We start from the raw sequence: 16,724 nt of genomic DNA on the forward strand, positions 1-16,724 counted from the left end.
TTTCTTATCTTCTATTTGTGGCTGTCTTTTCACACGGAAATTGTCCTGTGGTCCACTACAGTGGACATGCTGTAAAATTAAAATAATTTAAAAAGTCTAAATTGTAAGATGTTTTTTTTAAACTCTAGGTAGGAAATCACAAAAAAGCTGAATTTGGAAGACACTATTTTCCTTCAGTTCCCAGGAGGAAATCACACATAACTCTTGAAATGTTAAAGAACAATAATAATTAATTCACTGAAATGAAACAACACTTGAAGATAGATTTCGTAAATATAATTACATTCACTTTTTTGTAAAGCAGCTTTCATACAAGAAACGCAGTTTAAAGTGCATTTAAATAAAGGGAGATAGACGTAGAATTAATATAAACAAAAAAGTAAATCAATTTAGTGGCGGTCATTTGAGATTTATTGAACCTAAGCTCTACAATTTGGGAGCAAGACATCTGAGGCCAGAAGCAAACACAGACCAACCCAATGTCCCATTGCACATAAATTCACAACAGGTCTCAATTACACCAAAATAAGCAGGTTTTGATTTTTTGCCTTTGTCTGAACATCTTCCCTCGGGTGTAGCCTCACTACAGGTCTTATCAGAGTGTGGTACAGCTAGAAAACGGCTCTGGAAAAAAACAGTGTGGTGCAGTGGGGGCCCGCCACAGCCTTTCCTACCAAATCGACCCCCCACTGACAACAATAATACAAAATCAGAACACTGACATTAAGTCTGAATTCATAGTGTTTTGGGGGTTCATTGCTCTACCCAAACCCATATACGCCACAGTTTGATCTTTGGGAAAGTCACAATTGTGAGACAAATGAGACACTTGGTGCCCTAATCCTGTTCCATATCCCCGGGCCAATGTTGTGTTGGGCTGACTGACCACAGTAATATGAAGAAGTATCATACACACACACATTATATATATATATATATATATATATATATATATATATATATATATATATATATATATATATGCAAAATGTTTACATAAAAATTCAATTAAATATGAAAATTAACATTGACGGAAAAAGTGCACCTTAAAGACAGATGACAAAAACAAAGGTATTAATCAGTAGTAGTATTTTTATATTAAGTATGTTATAAGTTTTGACAAAACAAAACATTCAGAGTTCCACAGAAAGTCTAACGACAATGAAATTTCATTTCAATAAGTGCCAGACGGAACACACATAATCACAATTCACATTATTTTCAAGTTAGGATATCATTGTGCCACATGTGGCGTAAACTTCTATTTTAGGTTCATCACATTAGGAAAAAAGCAAAGGTTTTATTTGATAGAAAGGTTTATGACCAAATCAACAGACAGATTGGCAAATTTCAGATAAGAGTTTTGTGTTGGAAAGTTGGCTCTGTGGGATTTGAAGGCCTTTGCAAAATGCAGATATGCAGTGATTTGACATCAGAAGAACCATTTGGAATCTCTTAGTTTTGGTCCAGCGGTAACAAAGTAAACAACGTCATGGTTCATTAGCAAAACCTATTTACTACAACAGAAAGTTAATTAAATCATTATGTCCAATGGATCCACGCAGCCTCAGTGGTTCTGTTCTTACTTGAATCAGTCAACCTGCTGTCCGCTTATAAAACATTAAAAGAAAAAAAAAATGAAATTGGTCTACGAATCGTGTTAACAGAGCATCTAAGCCCATAACATCATACATACATTCTCAGACTCGACAATACTGCTTGTAATTAAAATGTGAAAGCACACAGGTAGCATACTAGCTGTTCATAGTGTCCTGCAGTCTTTTTATTACATATGAGGTCCTGTTGTCCTCAAACCACCATTCAGTTTACGCTTTGCTGCTTTAGTGCCTAAAAGGAAAACTACTATGCATTTAATGTGCCACACAATAAAGGTGTCTGATCACATCCGACCGGCACGCATACTGTATCGTACAATAGTTTAGCATTTTTGGATTATTTCCTCTCAGAGGACTTGTCAATGAAGACGTTCAGTCTTCACGCTGGTGTTGCTGGAGGTAAACGGAAGGGGGCAGCATGGGTAAATCTGGGACAGAGGTATGTAGTGTGTGGGTGCGTGTGCATGTGTGTGTGTGTGTGTCCCTCTTATCCAAAATAGTAGTTGGTGGGGACGAAGGGCATCTTGCTGACGGAGGCGGGCACTGCTTTTTTCCTGACCTCGACCTGGATGGCTGTTCCGTTTTTAGCGAATGCCGCATCCACGTAACCCATGGCAACATTCTTTTTCAGGCAGGGAGATGGGCAGCCGCTGGTCACTTCACCTGAATAAAACAGCAGAGAAAAGGTCATATGTTTGGAAAGGTTCTGTCTGAATCCCTTTCTGGCCCCATCCTAATATAATATAAAAGACAGCGAGCCAGAGTAGAAACTTTTGGTAGAAAGTTGGTCCTCCTCTCTGGTTCAGATTTACTTCCTGAGCAGCACGCGGACTTGTTACTCCGCTCAATCTTTGGCTGCTTACATACACATTACATTCTTTCACTCGTAATTCATTTCACCACTATATTTTTTCCTTTCTCTATATTAAAATATATATATATATATATATATATATATATATATATATATATATATATATATATATATATATATATATATATATATATATATATATATATATATATATATATATATCACAATTTTGCTTATGTATGCAAAATAAGGCAAAACTCAGGCAGCTTCGTCGGGCTAAAGAGGAGGCCTACAGAGGTGGGGAAAGGATTCTGTACAACCAGACCAGAAACACACTTGATAGTCAATACATTGACATAGCACGTTTTGTATGATGTCAAACTAAACTGAATATTTCCAATTCACTTTGAAATATTAAAGAGACTGTGTGGAGTTTAAAATTGCAAAATGTGGCTCTTTTTTTGTGTCAGTGATAACTTAAGGTTTTAACTAAACCTGTTCATTTTATTTCACGTCTACTACTAGCATTTACTTTAATCCACTGGTGTTGCACCACTCTTTAATTAATGAAATACAGGGATGGCCCAGCTCCGTCGTGTAAACCACTTCTCCGTGTTTGTGTTCTGACCTATGACCTTTCCATCCGGGCTGAGTATGGGTGTGTGTTGCCTGACGGGGGGGCCGGTAGACACCAGGCCGACTCTCTTCCTGGCCGTCTTGGCTTTGATCTGAGGTACAATGACGTCAGCGCCGGGGAAATCCTTGGTCTGACGCCGACGCTTTCCTGCGCGTAAGCAGACAAAGCAACAGAGTGAGTACACAGAAGGGACATCTCATCTAACTGTCTGCATGACAAAAGAGTCCAGATAAAGCTGAAAAGATTGACGTGTTTTAAAAATCACTGGTTCCACCACAGCCTTCTGAAAAAAAAGAAGAAAGAATGCAAATATTTTGTAATGAAATCAGAAGCCTTACCTATGGTCCAGACGAGGGTGCCCTCCACAGGTGTGGTGGTCTCATCAATGTCATTTCCATAGAGACAAAGCCCCGCCTCCAGCCGTAGACTGTCCCTGGCGCCCAAACCGGCCAGCTTCACCTCCCCGTTAGCCAGCAGCTTCTCTGTCAGCTCTACCACTCTGGACTGGGGGACGGAGATCTGGAACACAGAGACACAGACAGATTGGAGAGACAGGGAAGGCCTTTTATCATTAAAGATATATTTATATTAAACAGATGATAAGTACAAGTAATTACATCAAATACACAGAGTGAGTCAAATGAGTCTCAGCACTGAGGGAAAGATGAGTTATGTGAAAGGCAAAACATGTGACAAAGAGAAACAAACTCCCACATTCCCTCTGTTAGACATGGAGAGACCCACCCACATCCATCCTGATATCGACAGAGGCCCTGCAGAGTGGGCCAGTGGAGAGAGAGAGTGGAAAAAAAAAAGATGAATTCATGAAGTAAAGCATTAATCTGGAACCTGCTGCAGGTTCAAGGCTCTTCACTCGTCATAACCGGCCACAAGTTATCAACAACTGCTTTAATTTGGAATCGTGTTTCCTTTAGGGTTTAGGAATTGTTCTTGTCCAGATTTACCTGTGGTTTGCATTTATTCAATCAAACATTGTCACTCAGTGGTCGTTTGCACAGAAACAACTGGTGGAGACCTGCAATCACTGAGTGTACTTTTTATAGCTAAGGCCACTGTAAGACAAATATAGATTTTAAGAATAAGTATAGGAAGGAAGCAAAGAGAAAGAGAGAGTGGGAGATGCTGACCTCCACCCCGTCTTCTCCGGTATATCCACAGCGAGTGACCCTGCAGCCAGGAATACCAAACACAGTGGCCAAGGTGGAGGTCATGAAGGTCAGCTTGGTGAGGTCCTCCTTTAGCCCCTCCTGGAGCACCTGAGCCATGGATGGACCTACAACACACAACTAATAAGCTATCTACATATACTACGGCATGGAGAAAGTCCTAAACAGACAAGGTCAAATATCCAGAAAAATGTTATAGCAATTAATTAAAGATTCATTTGGGGCAAATACAGCAACTGAGATAATGAAACAAACATCATCGAGAAAGTTAGCTCTCCTGAATATGATAAAATAACACAACTGTTTGATGGCTGGTTAGTTATTGATAACAAAGATGAAGAATACTACCGGCTCGGCACCAATGTGGCCCTTCCTTGTTTTATAGGTTGGAGGAAAGGAATGAAGTAAGGAAGAATGGTTTTACCTTGTAAAGCGATCAGCGCCTCATCAAGGAACTCCAGATCCACATCCAAACCCGCAGCTTTGAACTCTGCCAGTCTGGCCTGTAGGCACAACGCGTACGCACGTTAAAGACACGTTCTATCAGTCTAGCGCGCACACACACACACACACACACACACACACACACACACACACACACACACACACACACACACACACACACACACACACACACACACACAGTCTGCTTTTACCTTCATATGCGCCGAGTCCTTGTCGGCGCAGCCAGCGTTGGAGACGACGTAGAGGTAGCCCTGGTCCGTCTTTGTCACAATGAGGTCATCAATAATCCCTCCTTTCTCTGTGGTGAAGAGGGACAGCGTACCCTGGGTGGGGAGTGGGAATGTGTTAGCTATGCAAGAAACAGCCACTGTACAGTGTCAGGGGGTCGGAAACCCTTTATAATGAGTCACCTCTGGCCAGATCCTCCATTAATTGATTCAACATCAACAATAGCCCTTTCACTGCTTTTGTTGTATAGTTAGTCACTGTATACTTATATACACTGCACATACTTTGCATGTGTGCACTTTATTTGTTTCATTTAATTGTTTAATGTCCTAAATTAATACGCTCTGCTGTATATATTGAGTATTTTCATTCCTGATATTTTGTGTTTTCTATGTAATTTGTTTGCTACTGTGACAAACTAGTTTCCCCTTGGGGATGATTAAAGTATACATCTATCCATATATCTATCCATATACCTATCTCCAAATGCATTGCTAGTGTATACGTACATACAGTTACCCATATAAGAACTTAAAAGGTTGTGTCTGTATCAGTGGACCAAAAAAATATCTGTTATTGTCGGTTGAACGTGAAACAATCCTTCATCTCACTTGGTTGTCCTTGAGTTCTGCAATATCTGCAACTACGAGAGACTCCATGAACTTCACCCTGTCTTTGCCGTGGACTTTGATCTAGCAGAGAAAAGAAGAAAAAAAGAGCAAATGTTTAAAACACAGCAATGGGATCTTTTCTTTTTCTGGTGGGTTGCTTCCTGGATCAAAAACAAATCTAATTGACAAAGTGCTGTATTTTACCATGACGATGTGTAATGACGTGTTTGTATTTGTATACATGTATGTATCCGTTAACCTGGGTTCGGGAGTGTTGCTGATCTCACCTGCAGCATGTGGCTGACGTCAAAAATGGAGCAGTGCTCTCTGGTGTGCATGTGCGAGGCGATGTGACTGTCTCTGTACTGGACCGGCATGCTCCAGCCGGCAAAGTCCACCATCTTCCCCCCCTGATCCCTGTGGAAGTCAAACAGCGGAGTCCTCTTCGAGGCGGCCTGGGGACAATTAAACGCTATTACCGAGTGAACCGAAAAAATAGAAGCGTGTGGAATGCAGTGCATACATTTTGATGTACTACTTATAATAAATACTAAATGCAATAAATAATGCAGTTAGTATTTAGTTGGCTGTGTTGTATTTTTCAATGTGATAACAATCCAACCACTGGAAGAGTGTGTCAATTGATATTTAACTAAACTGTTCAAGTCCAAAGTCAACTGTTAATTTGAATGAACAAATGAGAAGTGGTTGTTCTGGTTGGTTGTAATGCATGCTCACACACACACACACACACACACACACACACGCACACACGCACACACACACACACGCACACACACACACGCACACCTACCTACAATTAATGAACTATAGGTTACGGCTCGCCTCACGGTTAAGAGTAGGACTTTAGTCTTTTTACCCCCTTTTGCTTTGTGCAACACTCAAAGATAGAAATATGCTGACTGAGGATTTAGAAAAAAGATATACAATAAATAACTTTTATATTTCATTCATAACCTCCTCAGTGAGTGCAGTCTGAAGGAAATTCATTAGCATTACTGAATGAATGAGTGTGGGTCAGGTCACACATTTAGTAAGCAGAGACAGCGCGGTGCAGTCAGTCACTCGTGGTTTTAATAAAAGAAACCATGGTGTGCATCCCAGTGAAGTGGAGCAGACAGAGGGAGGGAGTCTGCTGGGACAGATGTACATTACATGCATGAACTGACTGCTGCTGTGACACACTGATGTCATGATAGTAATGCATTAACGAAAAAAGGAAGCCTTAAAATGTGACAGCTGTCCATCATCGCCTCCACAAACATCACTGTCATAAAAACAACTTTGATTTCACATCCTCCATTTCAAATATGATACATGGAATACATAAAAAGCATGCCATAAAGCATTCTCTTGATTCATATTCATAAACCTACTATTGCCCAACCTTTATAAGATCAGACTAAGCAGGCAGCAGCACCACAATGTCCAAAACGGGTCCTATTTGATTTCATCCTCGTCCAGTCAGAAAACAGGCGCTTAAAGCTGCTTTATCCAAAGAGATGCGCGAGCAACTTGTTCAAAGTTGGAGCGCGTGTTGCCGTGCAGCGACCCGTCGCGGTGCACTTACGTCTCCGCTTGAAGCCTGCCTCTTCCCCGCACATCCCGCACCGGCCGCCCGCAGCAAACCGTCCCTGGAAGCCCGCAGCCCGAGCCCCGATCCCCCGACGCCGAGCAGAAACCGAGCCCACATCGCGCCTCCTGAGTCCCCGCTGAAGTCTCACAGTCTGACGGGTCGCACTTTGCGCTTGTTGCACGGAACTCTTCGGACTCCACACTTTGGGATTCCTGCTGCTCGTGTTCTGGCAAAAACACGTGAAGCGGGGGGGGGGGCGACTGGAGGAAGGAGCAAAGACTTGTGGGATATGTAGTTGATTAGTCCCTGCAGGAGTTCAAAGTTGCCTCATCTTATCAAACAACTAAGATAATAAATAATTAATGATTGGTTTTAGGCATAATTCCCCTTTGTCATAACATAATGCATTTTGACCACGGATAACATTATATACAAGAGCCTTAGCAGTGGTTCTCAAATGGGGGTACTAGTGCCCCAAGGGATATTTGAGATTTTTTTAAATACATATTTAACATTATTATAAATTAAAAAAAACTTTAAAAATAGTTATTTAAACTGAATTGTATATATTCTATATTAAATCAGACACTGCTGGCACATTGCTGTGTATTACATCTGTTTTTTCAAGCAAAAATGCTTTTCACTGGTTAGGGGGTACTTGGCTGAAAAAAGCTTGAGAACCACTGAGCTATAGTACAGTAGCATAGTATCGTATTTTTTTATGAAACCTGGATTCTCTAAAAAAAGTGGATCCCATAATTGTGACACTTTTTATGGGTTGTTAATTGAAAACACTTTTCAAAGGTGTTGCTTTGTGTGTTAGTTTGTTAAAGCTATAGACAGCCACAACGATACTCATGTGGCTTGTGAGGGCCAAACGTGGTTGACCTCAGCCAAAACAATTGACTAGGTTTGCATATGGGGCCCAAAGATATAGTCTGGACCACATATGCAGATTCAGCAACAGGGTCCTCACACAAGCATGTTACTTTTGTATTGTTTTTTTTAGAGGCCTCTCCATGTTGTTCTGTGCATACTTTACACCCTTTAATGTACGTCAGCAGCATTCATGTTTAATATTAAAGCAGGTATATCATAATTCTCCATTCTGCTCATTCTACATATTTCAATTGCTATTTTCTTATTTAGATGCTATGGAAATCAAAATTGTATCTCATCTGTCATCATCTGTTGAGTTTTGGGTCTGATAAAGTGTGTGTGTGTGTGTGTGTGTGTGTGTGTGTTTGTTTATCTCTTTGTACCCCAGCATGCCCTCCATCCAGATCACTGACTCATCCTTTGGCCAGAGAAACTAAAATTACCCCCATTCCTGCTGCTATTTTAGGCCTGGAGGGCCAGCCGGGTTGGGCGTGTGTGTGAGCATGTTTGGAGGGCTGAGAAGACTCTCTCTCTCCACATGTCTCTAGCTCGCTCTACCTCTTTAGCAGGGCAGCTAAATCAGAACATGGACACAACCAAAGTACTTACGAGGAGGGGGTGGCACTCGGGCGTCCTACAGTTGCTCAGTGACGCGCACATACACACACACACACATACTCATGAGGTTCCCTTTTGCCTTCATACATCAAGGACTTTACTGGAAACGCTTCGTTTGAGTTCATTTGGATTAATTTTGTCACTGTGTGGCTCCTGGATAACCTGTGTGGATTTTCAATGTATCTTATTGCTGCTCCCGTGGGTGCAGACACATATTCTGGTCAACGAGTGTCTGAGTGTGAGGAGACTGGGTGAACAAGAAGACTGGCAGATTGACAGGAATAAAGAAGCAGAAATAATAAAACCCACAGCTCTTATTTTGTGGAGACAGACGGTAAGTGGGAGGAGTATACTCTAGACCTAATCCCCCAAAACGTATCTGGTTTGGCAGTGTCTTGAGCACAGTGAGGTGAAGCAGGTAGTCAGGCGGTTAATCATCCACTCATTTATTCATTCACACGTTGTCCTTTGGTCCTTGAGTCAAATTCCAGCAATATTGTGCCTTCATGGGTTTGATCACCAGCTCCATTAATAGGTCGGATAAATCAACTATTCAAATGTTTGTATTGTTTTGTCTTCAAATAGAAACCAAGTTAATCTGCTCCGTTTCCCTCTCACGTGATACGTCCGTCCATGCCGACCCACTGCTCTATTTTTATTTTAACAAGAGAATAACCTTTAATTCTCTCTGTCTTTTCTCTTCCACTTTCAGAACCAACCCATCATATTCTTATGAAGTAAATGCCAGCAAAGAGCATCTGTGAAGCTGCTGCATGTATTTAGTATTTAGACACAAAGGCAACAAATAGCACTAACATATAAATAATGTTATTTTGTATGGCTGACATTCCAATACCAAACTATTCCAACAAAGTCAAAAGCCAGTGAAGTTATTCAGAGCCCAATTCCCTCATGCACCATCTTAGTGGATGTTTTGCTTTCTTTTTTTAAGGTGTTGCCTCTCATGGCCTTTGGAAGCTAATACTGTGGAAAGCTGCATGGCACACTTTAGGGAGACTAAATAGCCCCCAGATATATTCCCTGGAAAGAAGTTGTTGACTAGCGGAGTGACATCTTGAACCTTCTGGCAGTCGAACCATCTGTGCATCCCTCAAGAGGAGGCGACATGTCCAGGCCTCCGTCCTCCCAGACTACCCCTCCGTTCTACCGGGTCAGTGACCGAGACCTCACCGAGATCGAGCTCCATTCTGTGGATTCTATCAACGATCTCCACCGAACACACCCCGAACTCAGCCACAAAGGTAAACACAACTATGGACACAGACACAAAAGGTTCAAATGCAGCCACAAAGGTACACACACACACACATTCTGAACTCAACCACAAAAGCTACACACAAGCCTCAAAGGCAGGTACACACACAAACTGAAGACACACTCCGAACGCAGCACCCTGAACACGGCCACAAAAGGTACACATACAAACTGAAAACAGCCATAAAGGTACCTTTACACACACACTCCAAACAAAGAACCCTGAACACGGCCACAAAAGGTACACACACAAACTGAAGACATCCACAAAGGTACACACACACACACACTCCAAACAAAGAACCCTGAACACGGCCACAAAAGGTTCACACACCAAACGCAGCCACACCGGTCCCTAAAAAGACCGCAGAGAAGGTCAACACACACTTCGAACCAGCTACAAAAGTACAAACCCACTGACATTGATCTATTTGTCGATGATTTCAGGGACGAGGCCTCCTCGGCCTGCTTACTCCCCCTCCTCCAATGGGAATCTCTACACAAGTGACATGACAACTGTCAATCAAAGAGGCCGTACGGTCGGCAGCCAATGGCAGAGTCGTCTACAGAATATGTTCACTCCCAGTTCATCACATGCCTATGCCATGGGCTGTGCTGTCATCACTCTGCTTCTGCTAACAGTGTTACTCATCTTCTACTTTTTGGGTGAGATACCGTATTCATGCATTTTCATTTTTTCCCCTTGATATTTCTTGAATATTTTGTATCGTGACAATTTGGCTTTTTGCCTCCAGTCCAGCAGGGCGGCGCAGTCCGGACGCTGACTGAGGCAGTGAAGGAGAAAGAGGCTGCAGCCACACAGCTGTCACTGCTGATCCAGGAACTGCAGGCACTGAGACACAACCTGACAGCCATGAGAGGAGGGACATAATATGATTGTCATGAATGATATCTGCGTTTCAAACTGGGAACTGATAAAACCATTTCAGGTTTCTGAAAAACATTTGCACTCTCTCCTGCTCCGGTAACGGTATGAAAAGGAGCATATCTCATAACAAGACATTAAATGATACACGTTTAAAGTATTTAGTTGATGATTCAGCATTGATGATTTGAAGTGTTGCCATTGTGTCACACAAAGCTGTTTCTAGTCTGTGCGCTCAGAAAGAAACATGTGTAATAACACAGTAAAAATAATTAAAATCCAATTCCCATGCATGATGATTTTTTTGTGTGATTTTTTTTTTTAAGTATGCAAATTAAACACCATTCACAAATTAAAAAAATGTTTAATTGATTTTTCCATTACAACTTTCCATTAGTGACCTCCCACCTTGATAGAAACATTGAGGTCATGTGCTCTCTTGTCTGTTTTCGTCCTCCTCTTGACATTCTTGCCCGGTCCAGCCCGGGTAGCACTGACACATGAAGTGGGTGTGAACATGTTTGCCGTTGAAGGAGCCAGCGATTTCATTGAAGTCAGAGGTCGTGGCTGGACTTGAGGCGACCATGTGACTAGAGCTGGGGCGTCGTCTGGCGCAGCGGCCATTGCCGTGGCAAAGGCGGAGGCTGCAGCGCTTCGTGTCGGACCTCAGTGATTGGATGAAGGGACCCAGGACAGTGTGTACGTAGTCCCTGAGGAGGCCACACTGATGCTGGGTGGTGGGAGAAGTCGAGAGGGTCACACACGCACACGCACACAAACACACACACACAAATAGCATTCTTCAAACAATACAGACCTTGGATTTGGCAAATTTCAGCTCTCCCCACAGTACCACGCCAGCGGCTCCAAGCGCCGCACTCTCCCCCAATGTGTGCACCAGGTCTGTCTATACACACACACACACACAACACACACACACACACACACACACACACACACACACACACACACACATTGGTATGTATGTGTGCATGAGTGTGCATGATTTTATGAGTTGCAACAAATCCAACCTTGTTAAGAAAAGTGAGAGAGTGTGTGAACGCTAGCCGGGCATAGGGAAGGACTGGCATGGCATGTCTGGTGTTGTTGCCATGGTGCCAAAGGGATGCCACCCTCAAAGCCTCCAGCAGTCTGTGTCTGAGTGAGGAATGAATGAAGAACGTCCATCAGTAACTCCTTGAACTCCCGCGCGCAGAGCTTTTGGTTAACGGACATTTTCATGGAGGCTGAGGCTGTTTCTAAGCGGTTTGATGCGGGCGAACATTTCTTCATGTTTTCCAGTTTCCTGTACCTGACCATCAGCGCAGCATCCGTGGATCCTGCCAGCCTTGGCGGTAGGTAGACGCTGGGAAAGAGAGCAGTGGACTGACGCCAGAGCCAGGACAGGCGGCCATTTTGGTCCTTGGTCCCCCGCTGGCAGCGTCCGGTGTAGCTTTTATCTGACCACACAAGTGACATAAGAGAAGACACAGATTCAGTTTTTATCAGCAGTTATAAAACACTTTCACTTTATGTTCAGGAATTGAAGAAGAAAAAAAGTATAATATGGAACACCTTTTGATCAAAACTTAAAAGAGATATACAGATGCAATGGAGGTGCTGCTCAGTGTTTGTCCTACCTGTCTTTCTCTTCTGCTTATTAAAGCATTCAGGAAAACCATAAAACCCCCAGAATCCCTTGGGGTGAACGCTGACCGCCAAATGCAGCGTCTCCTCCATGAACTTTCGAGCACTCTCCTCAAACTTTTGCCTCGCCATCGCCACCGTGGCCCTCTCTGACAAATCCGGCCTCTCCCGTCTCACCAGCAGCTTGGACTGCCTTCGGTACTCCATCTTGGTTCCAAAGTTTCTCTCCCACAATGGCCGCCACTCTTCCCAGTCGATAACGGCTACACCGGTGAAGTTTGGCTGCAGCAAACCGGACATCTGTGCCCTTGTGAGAGAGAGGTGGGCAGAGAGGTCGCTGAGCTGCGGTATCCCCCCGTTTACCTTCCTGCCGTCTCGTGAGAGGTAGGGATATTTCCCCAGGCGGTCCCGGTAGAAGATGGTCATTTTCTGTTTTAAAAGGGAACATATGCTAATTTTCCGGTTTGTACTTTCTACTAGAACATGTTTATATGCTATAGGTTTTGTTTGTTTTCCTTCAAACTGTCTGTCTGAATATACCTAATATCTCCCTGTCTGAAACGCTCCATTTTAGCGCCTGTTTCTTTAAAGCTCCCTGATTGGCTAGTGAGAAAAATATGGTGCACCTTTGCAAAGGTAGTTCTCAAGCCTTGGGTGGAGGTACTCAGATGGTCCGGTCTTATTTTATGAGTCTGTGTGTGCCGAGGGGAGCCAAATCCAAATAGCTTGTGGAATCACATGTTTTCTGACCTAAGCAGCCCACAAAAAACAGACTGGGTCGTGATATTTCACAGTTTGTATAAACTCCCAAAAAAAATGGATACCCAAATGTAGGTACGCAAGCACTGATAATTTGTTTTCATGATATGTCTCCTTTAATCATTTTTTTTTTAAATGACAAAACTCTGCAGCACTAGCTTGCTGTTGTTTTGGTTCACCTGCCCCTGGAAGAGCTGCTGTCGGTTCTCCACGATATCAAAGCGGCCCAGGTCCAGATGGACGTTGAAGCGCTTGTGGCACCGGGCCGTGGGCATGTTCCACACCACAACGAAGGGCCGGCCCCGCAGGATGGGAGGGGCGTGGGGGAGGACGACTCCATGGGTAGAGGGTGGCGACAGAGCGGTGCAGGAGAGGGGAGGGAGGAAGAGGAGGAGGAAGGGGAGAAAGAGGTGAGACAGAACCATGGCTGCTCACCCACTCACGTGTCCTGTCCCTCCTGACAGGGGAGAAAGGGGGAGGGAGATTCATTGATGAGGAACATCTTGGTCTAATGAACGCATGACTGTTTTCATGGAAAATCAAATACACCATTTTAAGAGTTTATTGTAATATTAAAATCCCGACAGGCAATAATATGGAAAAGCAAAGACAAATTAATATGTTTTCAAAAAAATCTCTTTATTTCACAGAATTTTTCATGATTTAAAAGCTTTTTAAGGTCAGTTTATGTCACATAAAACAGGTCTTTAGAACTGTCCCGGGCACTTAAACAAGGCACATTCAAAACAAACATTGCAGTGTCATAATGTATTAGCAGCAGATGTAGCAGAGCTGCTCAAAGGGCAAAACTAATGTTTGGTTGTTTAGATGAGCCAAAGTATGTTTGCTTTTTTCTTTCTAAATGACCTTTACTGAGCTTTCACAGTAACCCTGTACTGTCCCAATCCCAGCTCTTTCAAAAGATTTCCTCCAGACACAACAGTTCAATTCAGTAGTTATGAATTATTTAAACTACATCTACTCCTCTCCTCACCAATAAAATCCAGTATCTACCAATATGAAAATATTGTTCATATTCAAATTGTTACCGTTTCCTTCCTCACCCAAAAAATGTATTCTCAGTGCATGTGACCTTGAGGCTTTAGGTTTACTCGTCTCATCTCACGGTCTCAGTGCTGGCCCACATTTATATTTGACTCACTGCTGCATTGTGGGTACAGCGGCCCAGGACGAACACAGTCGCTCCACAGCAAGAACAATCATTTCAGTTTAACGTAAACTCGTTATTTGGAAGTGAAAACAAGGGTTGAGTGGATCCAAACTGCAACCAAGGTTCAGGTTGTTGTAGTTTTTGTGTTTCTTTGGTTTAATAAAACATTTCTGTATCGCACTCGTCTGTGTGTCTGAGAGACCATTGATGGTACATGTGCTGAATGTGTTTGTACGAGTGTTCCTGTCGGGATGAGCCACACACATGTAATGTGAGGGGATGAGTTCCCAACTGTATCCGGCCGAGTCTTCGTCAAATGTCTTTGTGCATCCAATAGATGGGGACTCCTCTGGCATCTCTGTAGGGAGTTTCAGTCAGAGTCTGAACTACAAGCTGACCTGCAGACTGAGGAGGAGGGGGTGGAGCAGAAGGGATGGAAGGAGGAGGAGGAGGAAGAGGAGGCATGGAAGGAGGTGGTGGAGGAGGAGGCGGGATGGAAGGAGGTGGTGGTGGTGGAGGAGTATGTAAACCAGAAGGTGGAGGTGACCCCACAACACAAGCACCCCCTTGTGGTACCTGAACATTAATCCTGGTCCGTGTTTGTGTGTTCATCTCTTCTTCACTCTGAATTCGGGAGAACCTCAAAAGCATCTCCATGGGAACAAACGCCGCCATGGCGCCCGCGTTCTGCACCGGCACCGACAGGGCGTAGCCGAGGTGGGAGTAGAAGTGCTGCTTATCGTGGGTCGTCAGGCACAGGCGCGTGAACCCTCCACTCCGGGCGTAGCGCTCGGCCTCCTCCATCAGGGTCCGGCCGTAGCCCTTCCCTCGCTCCGCGTCGGACACCACCACCGACTCCACGAACAGGCTGCCGCCGTGACCCACGACCCGGGACAGCCGGGCGTGGCCGAGCAGCCGCTCCGTCTCTCCGTGGTCCCGCAGGAGAACCAGGCAGACGGGGAAGTCGGGACAGGACTTCTGGAGGGAGTGGACCCGGGCGGCCCGGCTCCTCCGCCACTCGGAGTTGACCAGGTCCGCGCAGGGAGCCAGCAGGTCCGGACGGCGGTGGATCGGGACCGCGCGGATCTTCTCTGGTCGTTTCAAGTCTTGAACTTCTCCATCCGTCATCGGGAGCTCACGGGCACATCGGTCTGACGTCGAGACGGGACGCGACTCGCCATCGGTCGACGCTGGTGACCTGTGGCGATCAGGGTGGAACTAAAGTCAGTCTTCATTCAACTCCTACGGCCGAGTGTAAAATCTAGAGGTTAGAATTAGTTCTGAACATGCGGCTCCTCCACTCTGTGGTTAGTCTGATCACAGTCTGATCACAGTCTGAGCCAGGAAGAGGTCGGATTGAGCAAAGATGTGCTTTCCTGCCAGTGAAAAACACGACATGGACGCTCAAGTCATTGTTTCTGTAATAGATCCGACAGATGAACCAGACTTTCATCGTCTTGACAGCAACACCCGTGCATCACCCGTGTAATCGTCTTTAGCTCAGCTGTAAGAGGAGACACACGCATGAGGATAAAAAATAGTGTTGATCTCCCCCTATGCTCCCTGTTCCGTCCTCTGTCTCTGCTAGTGGAAGCTGCTGGAGGGGTCGTGTTCAGGAGTGAAGTCTCCTTAGATTACAGAGGAGCCGTCAGTCATCAAACCCACCATCCAACTGAGCTCTAAAGGAGAGCTGCGACTATTCATTTCATTACCGAATAATCTGACGATTCATTTAATAAATGACATTTTTAAATTGCTTGTTTTGTTCAAACCAAGAGTTCAAAACCCAAAAGGTATGCAGTCTAACATTGTTTCAGACTAAGAACCAATAGATTATTGGCCTATCCTTTAATCAACTTCATTATAAATCATCATTATAATCACTTGTGGCAAAACGTTGTTGCCATCTACCAACCATGAGTTACAGAGGACTGCTGCCAACACTGAGAAAGGGAAGTTGAGCTGAGTGTGTGTGTGTGTGTGTGTGTGTGTGTGTGTGTGTGTGTGTGTGTGTGTGTGTGTGTGTGTGTGTGTGTGTGTGTGCTTATTCATTAATGTCCACCTACAGCTTCCCTCTGCTGTTAGCCATAGTTGTCAAGATAAAGTCACACTTCTCATCTAAACATAAACTTTTTTCTCACCCTGCATGTTTCAATTGTGCGCCTGTGAACACGTCGTGCGTGTTCAAATTCAGCCTCAGCAGAATGAATTGATGATGGCTCACATTGATGATCACAGATCTGTTGCTTAGAGCTTTTAGTCCAATCAGCCCTCATGTAGTACGGACTGTAGTCATCCATCCTCTGACTCCTACTGTAACTGGCTGCAGCTTTG

General features: G+C 44.1%; 4 protein-coding genes across 4 annotated transcripts; 1 reads left to right on the forward strand and 3 right to left on the reverse strand.

The window, feature by feature from the left end:
• Positions 1-2,006: 2,006 nt before the first annotated feature.
• Positions 2,007-7,272, reverse strand: amt (aminomethyltransferase; the record flags this gene model as incomplete). Its single annotated transcript, XM_079226763.1, has 9 exons — positions 2,007-2,279; positions 3,059-3,214; positions 3,406-3,586; positions 4,216-4,361; positions 4,679-4,757; positions 4,911-5,042; positions 5,559-5,639; positions 5,846-6,013; positions 7,150-7,272. The coding sequence occupies 9 exons, from the start codon at positions 7,270-7,272 to the stop codon at positions 2,104-2,106; spliced, it is 1,242 nt and encodes a 413-aa protein (XP_079082889.1). The 3' UTR covers positions 2,007-2,103.
• Positions 7,273-9,778: 2,506 nt separating this feature from the next.
• Positions 9,779-11,052, forward strand: LOC306743344 (uncharacterized protein; the record flags this gene model as incomplete). The annotated part of the gene is made up of 3 exons (XM_079225848.1): positions 9,779-9,914; positions 10,375-10,593; positions 10,683-11,052. The coding sequence occupies 3 exons, from the start codon at positions 9,779-9,781 to the stop codon at positions 10,817-10,819; spliced, it is 492 nt and encodes a 163-aa protein (XP_079081974.1). The 3' UTR covers positions 10,820-11,052.
• A 188-nt stretch (positions 11,053-11,240) lies between these two features.
• hyal3 (hyaluronidase 3) lies at positions 11,241-13,644 on the reverse strand (the record flags this gene model as incomplete). Its single annotated transcript, XM_079225849.1, has 6 exons — positions 11,241-11,543; positions 11,631-11,720; positions 11,845-11,971; positions 12,126-12,273; positions 12,454-12,889; positions 13,399-13,644. The coding sequence occupies 6 exons, from the start codon at positions 13,642-13,644 to the stop codon at positions 11,241-11,243; spliced, it is 1,350 nt and encodes a 449-aa protein (XP_079081975.1).
• Positions 13,645-13,871: 227 nt separating this feature from the next.
• On the reverse strand, positions 13,872-15,518 carry naa80 (N-alpha-acetyltransferase 80, NatH catalytic subunit; the record flags this gene model as incomplete). The annotated part of the gene is made up of 1 exon (XM_079225850.1): positions 13,872-15,518. The coding sequence occupies one exon, from the start codon at positions 15,516-15,518 to the stop codon at positions 14,703-14,705; it is 816 nt and encodes a 271-aa protein (XP_079081976.1). The 3' UTR covers positions 13,872-14,702.
• Positions 15,519-16,724: the final 1,206 nt, after the last annotated feature.

Source organism: Taurulus bubalis (assembly GCF_910589615.1).
Source record: "Taurulus bubalis genome assembly, chromosome: 11".
Lineage (NCBI taxonomy): Eukaryota > Metazoa > Chordata > Actinopteri > Perciformes > Cottidae > Taurulus > Taurulus bubalis.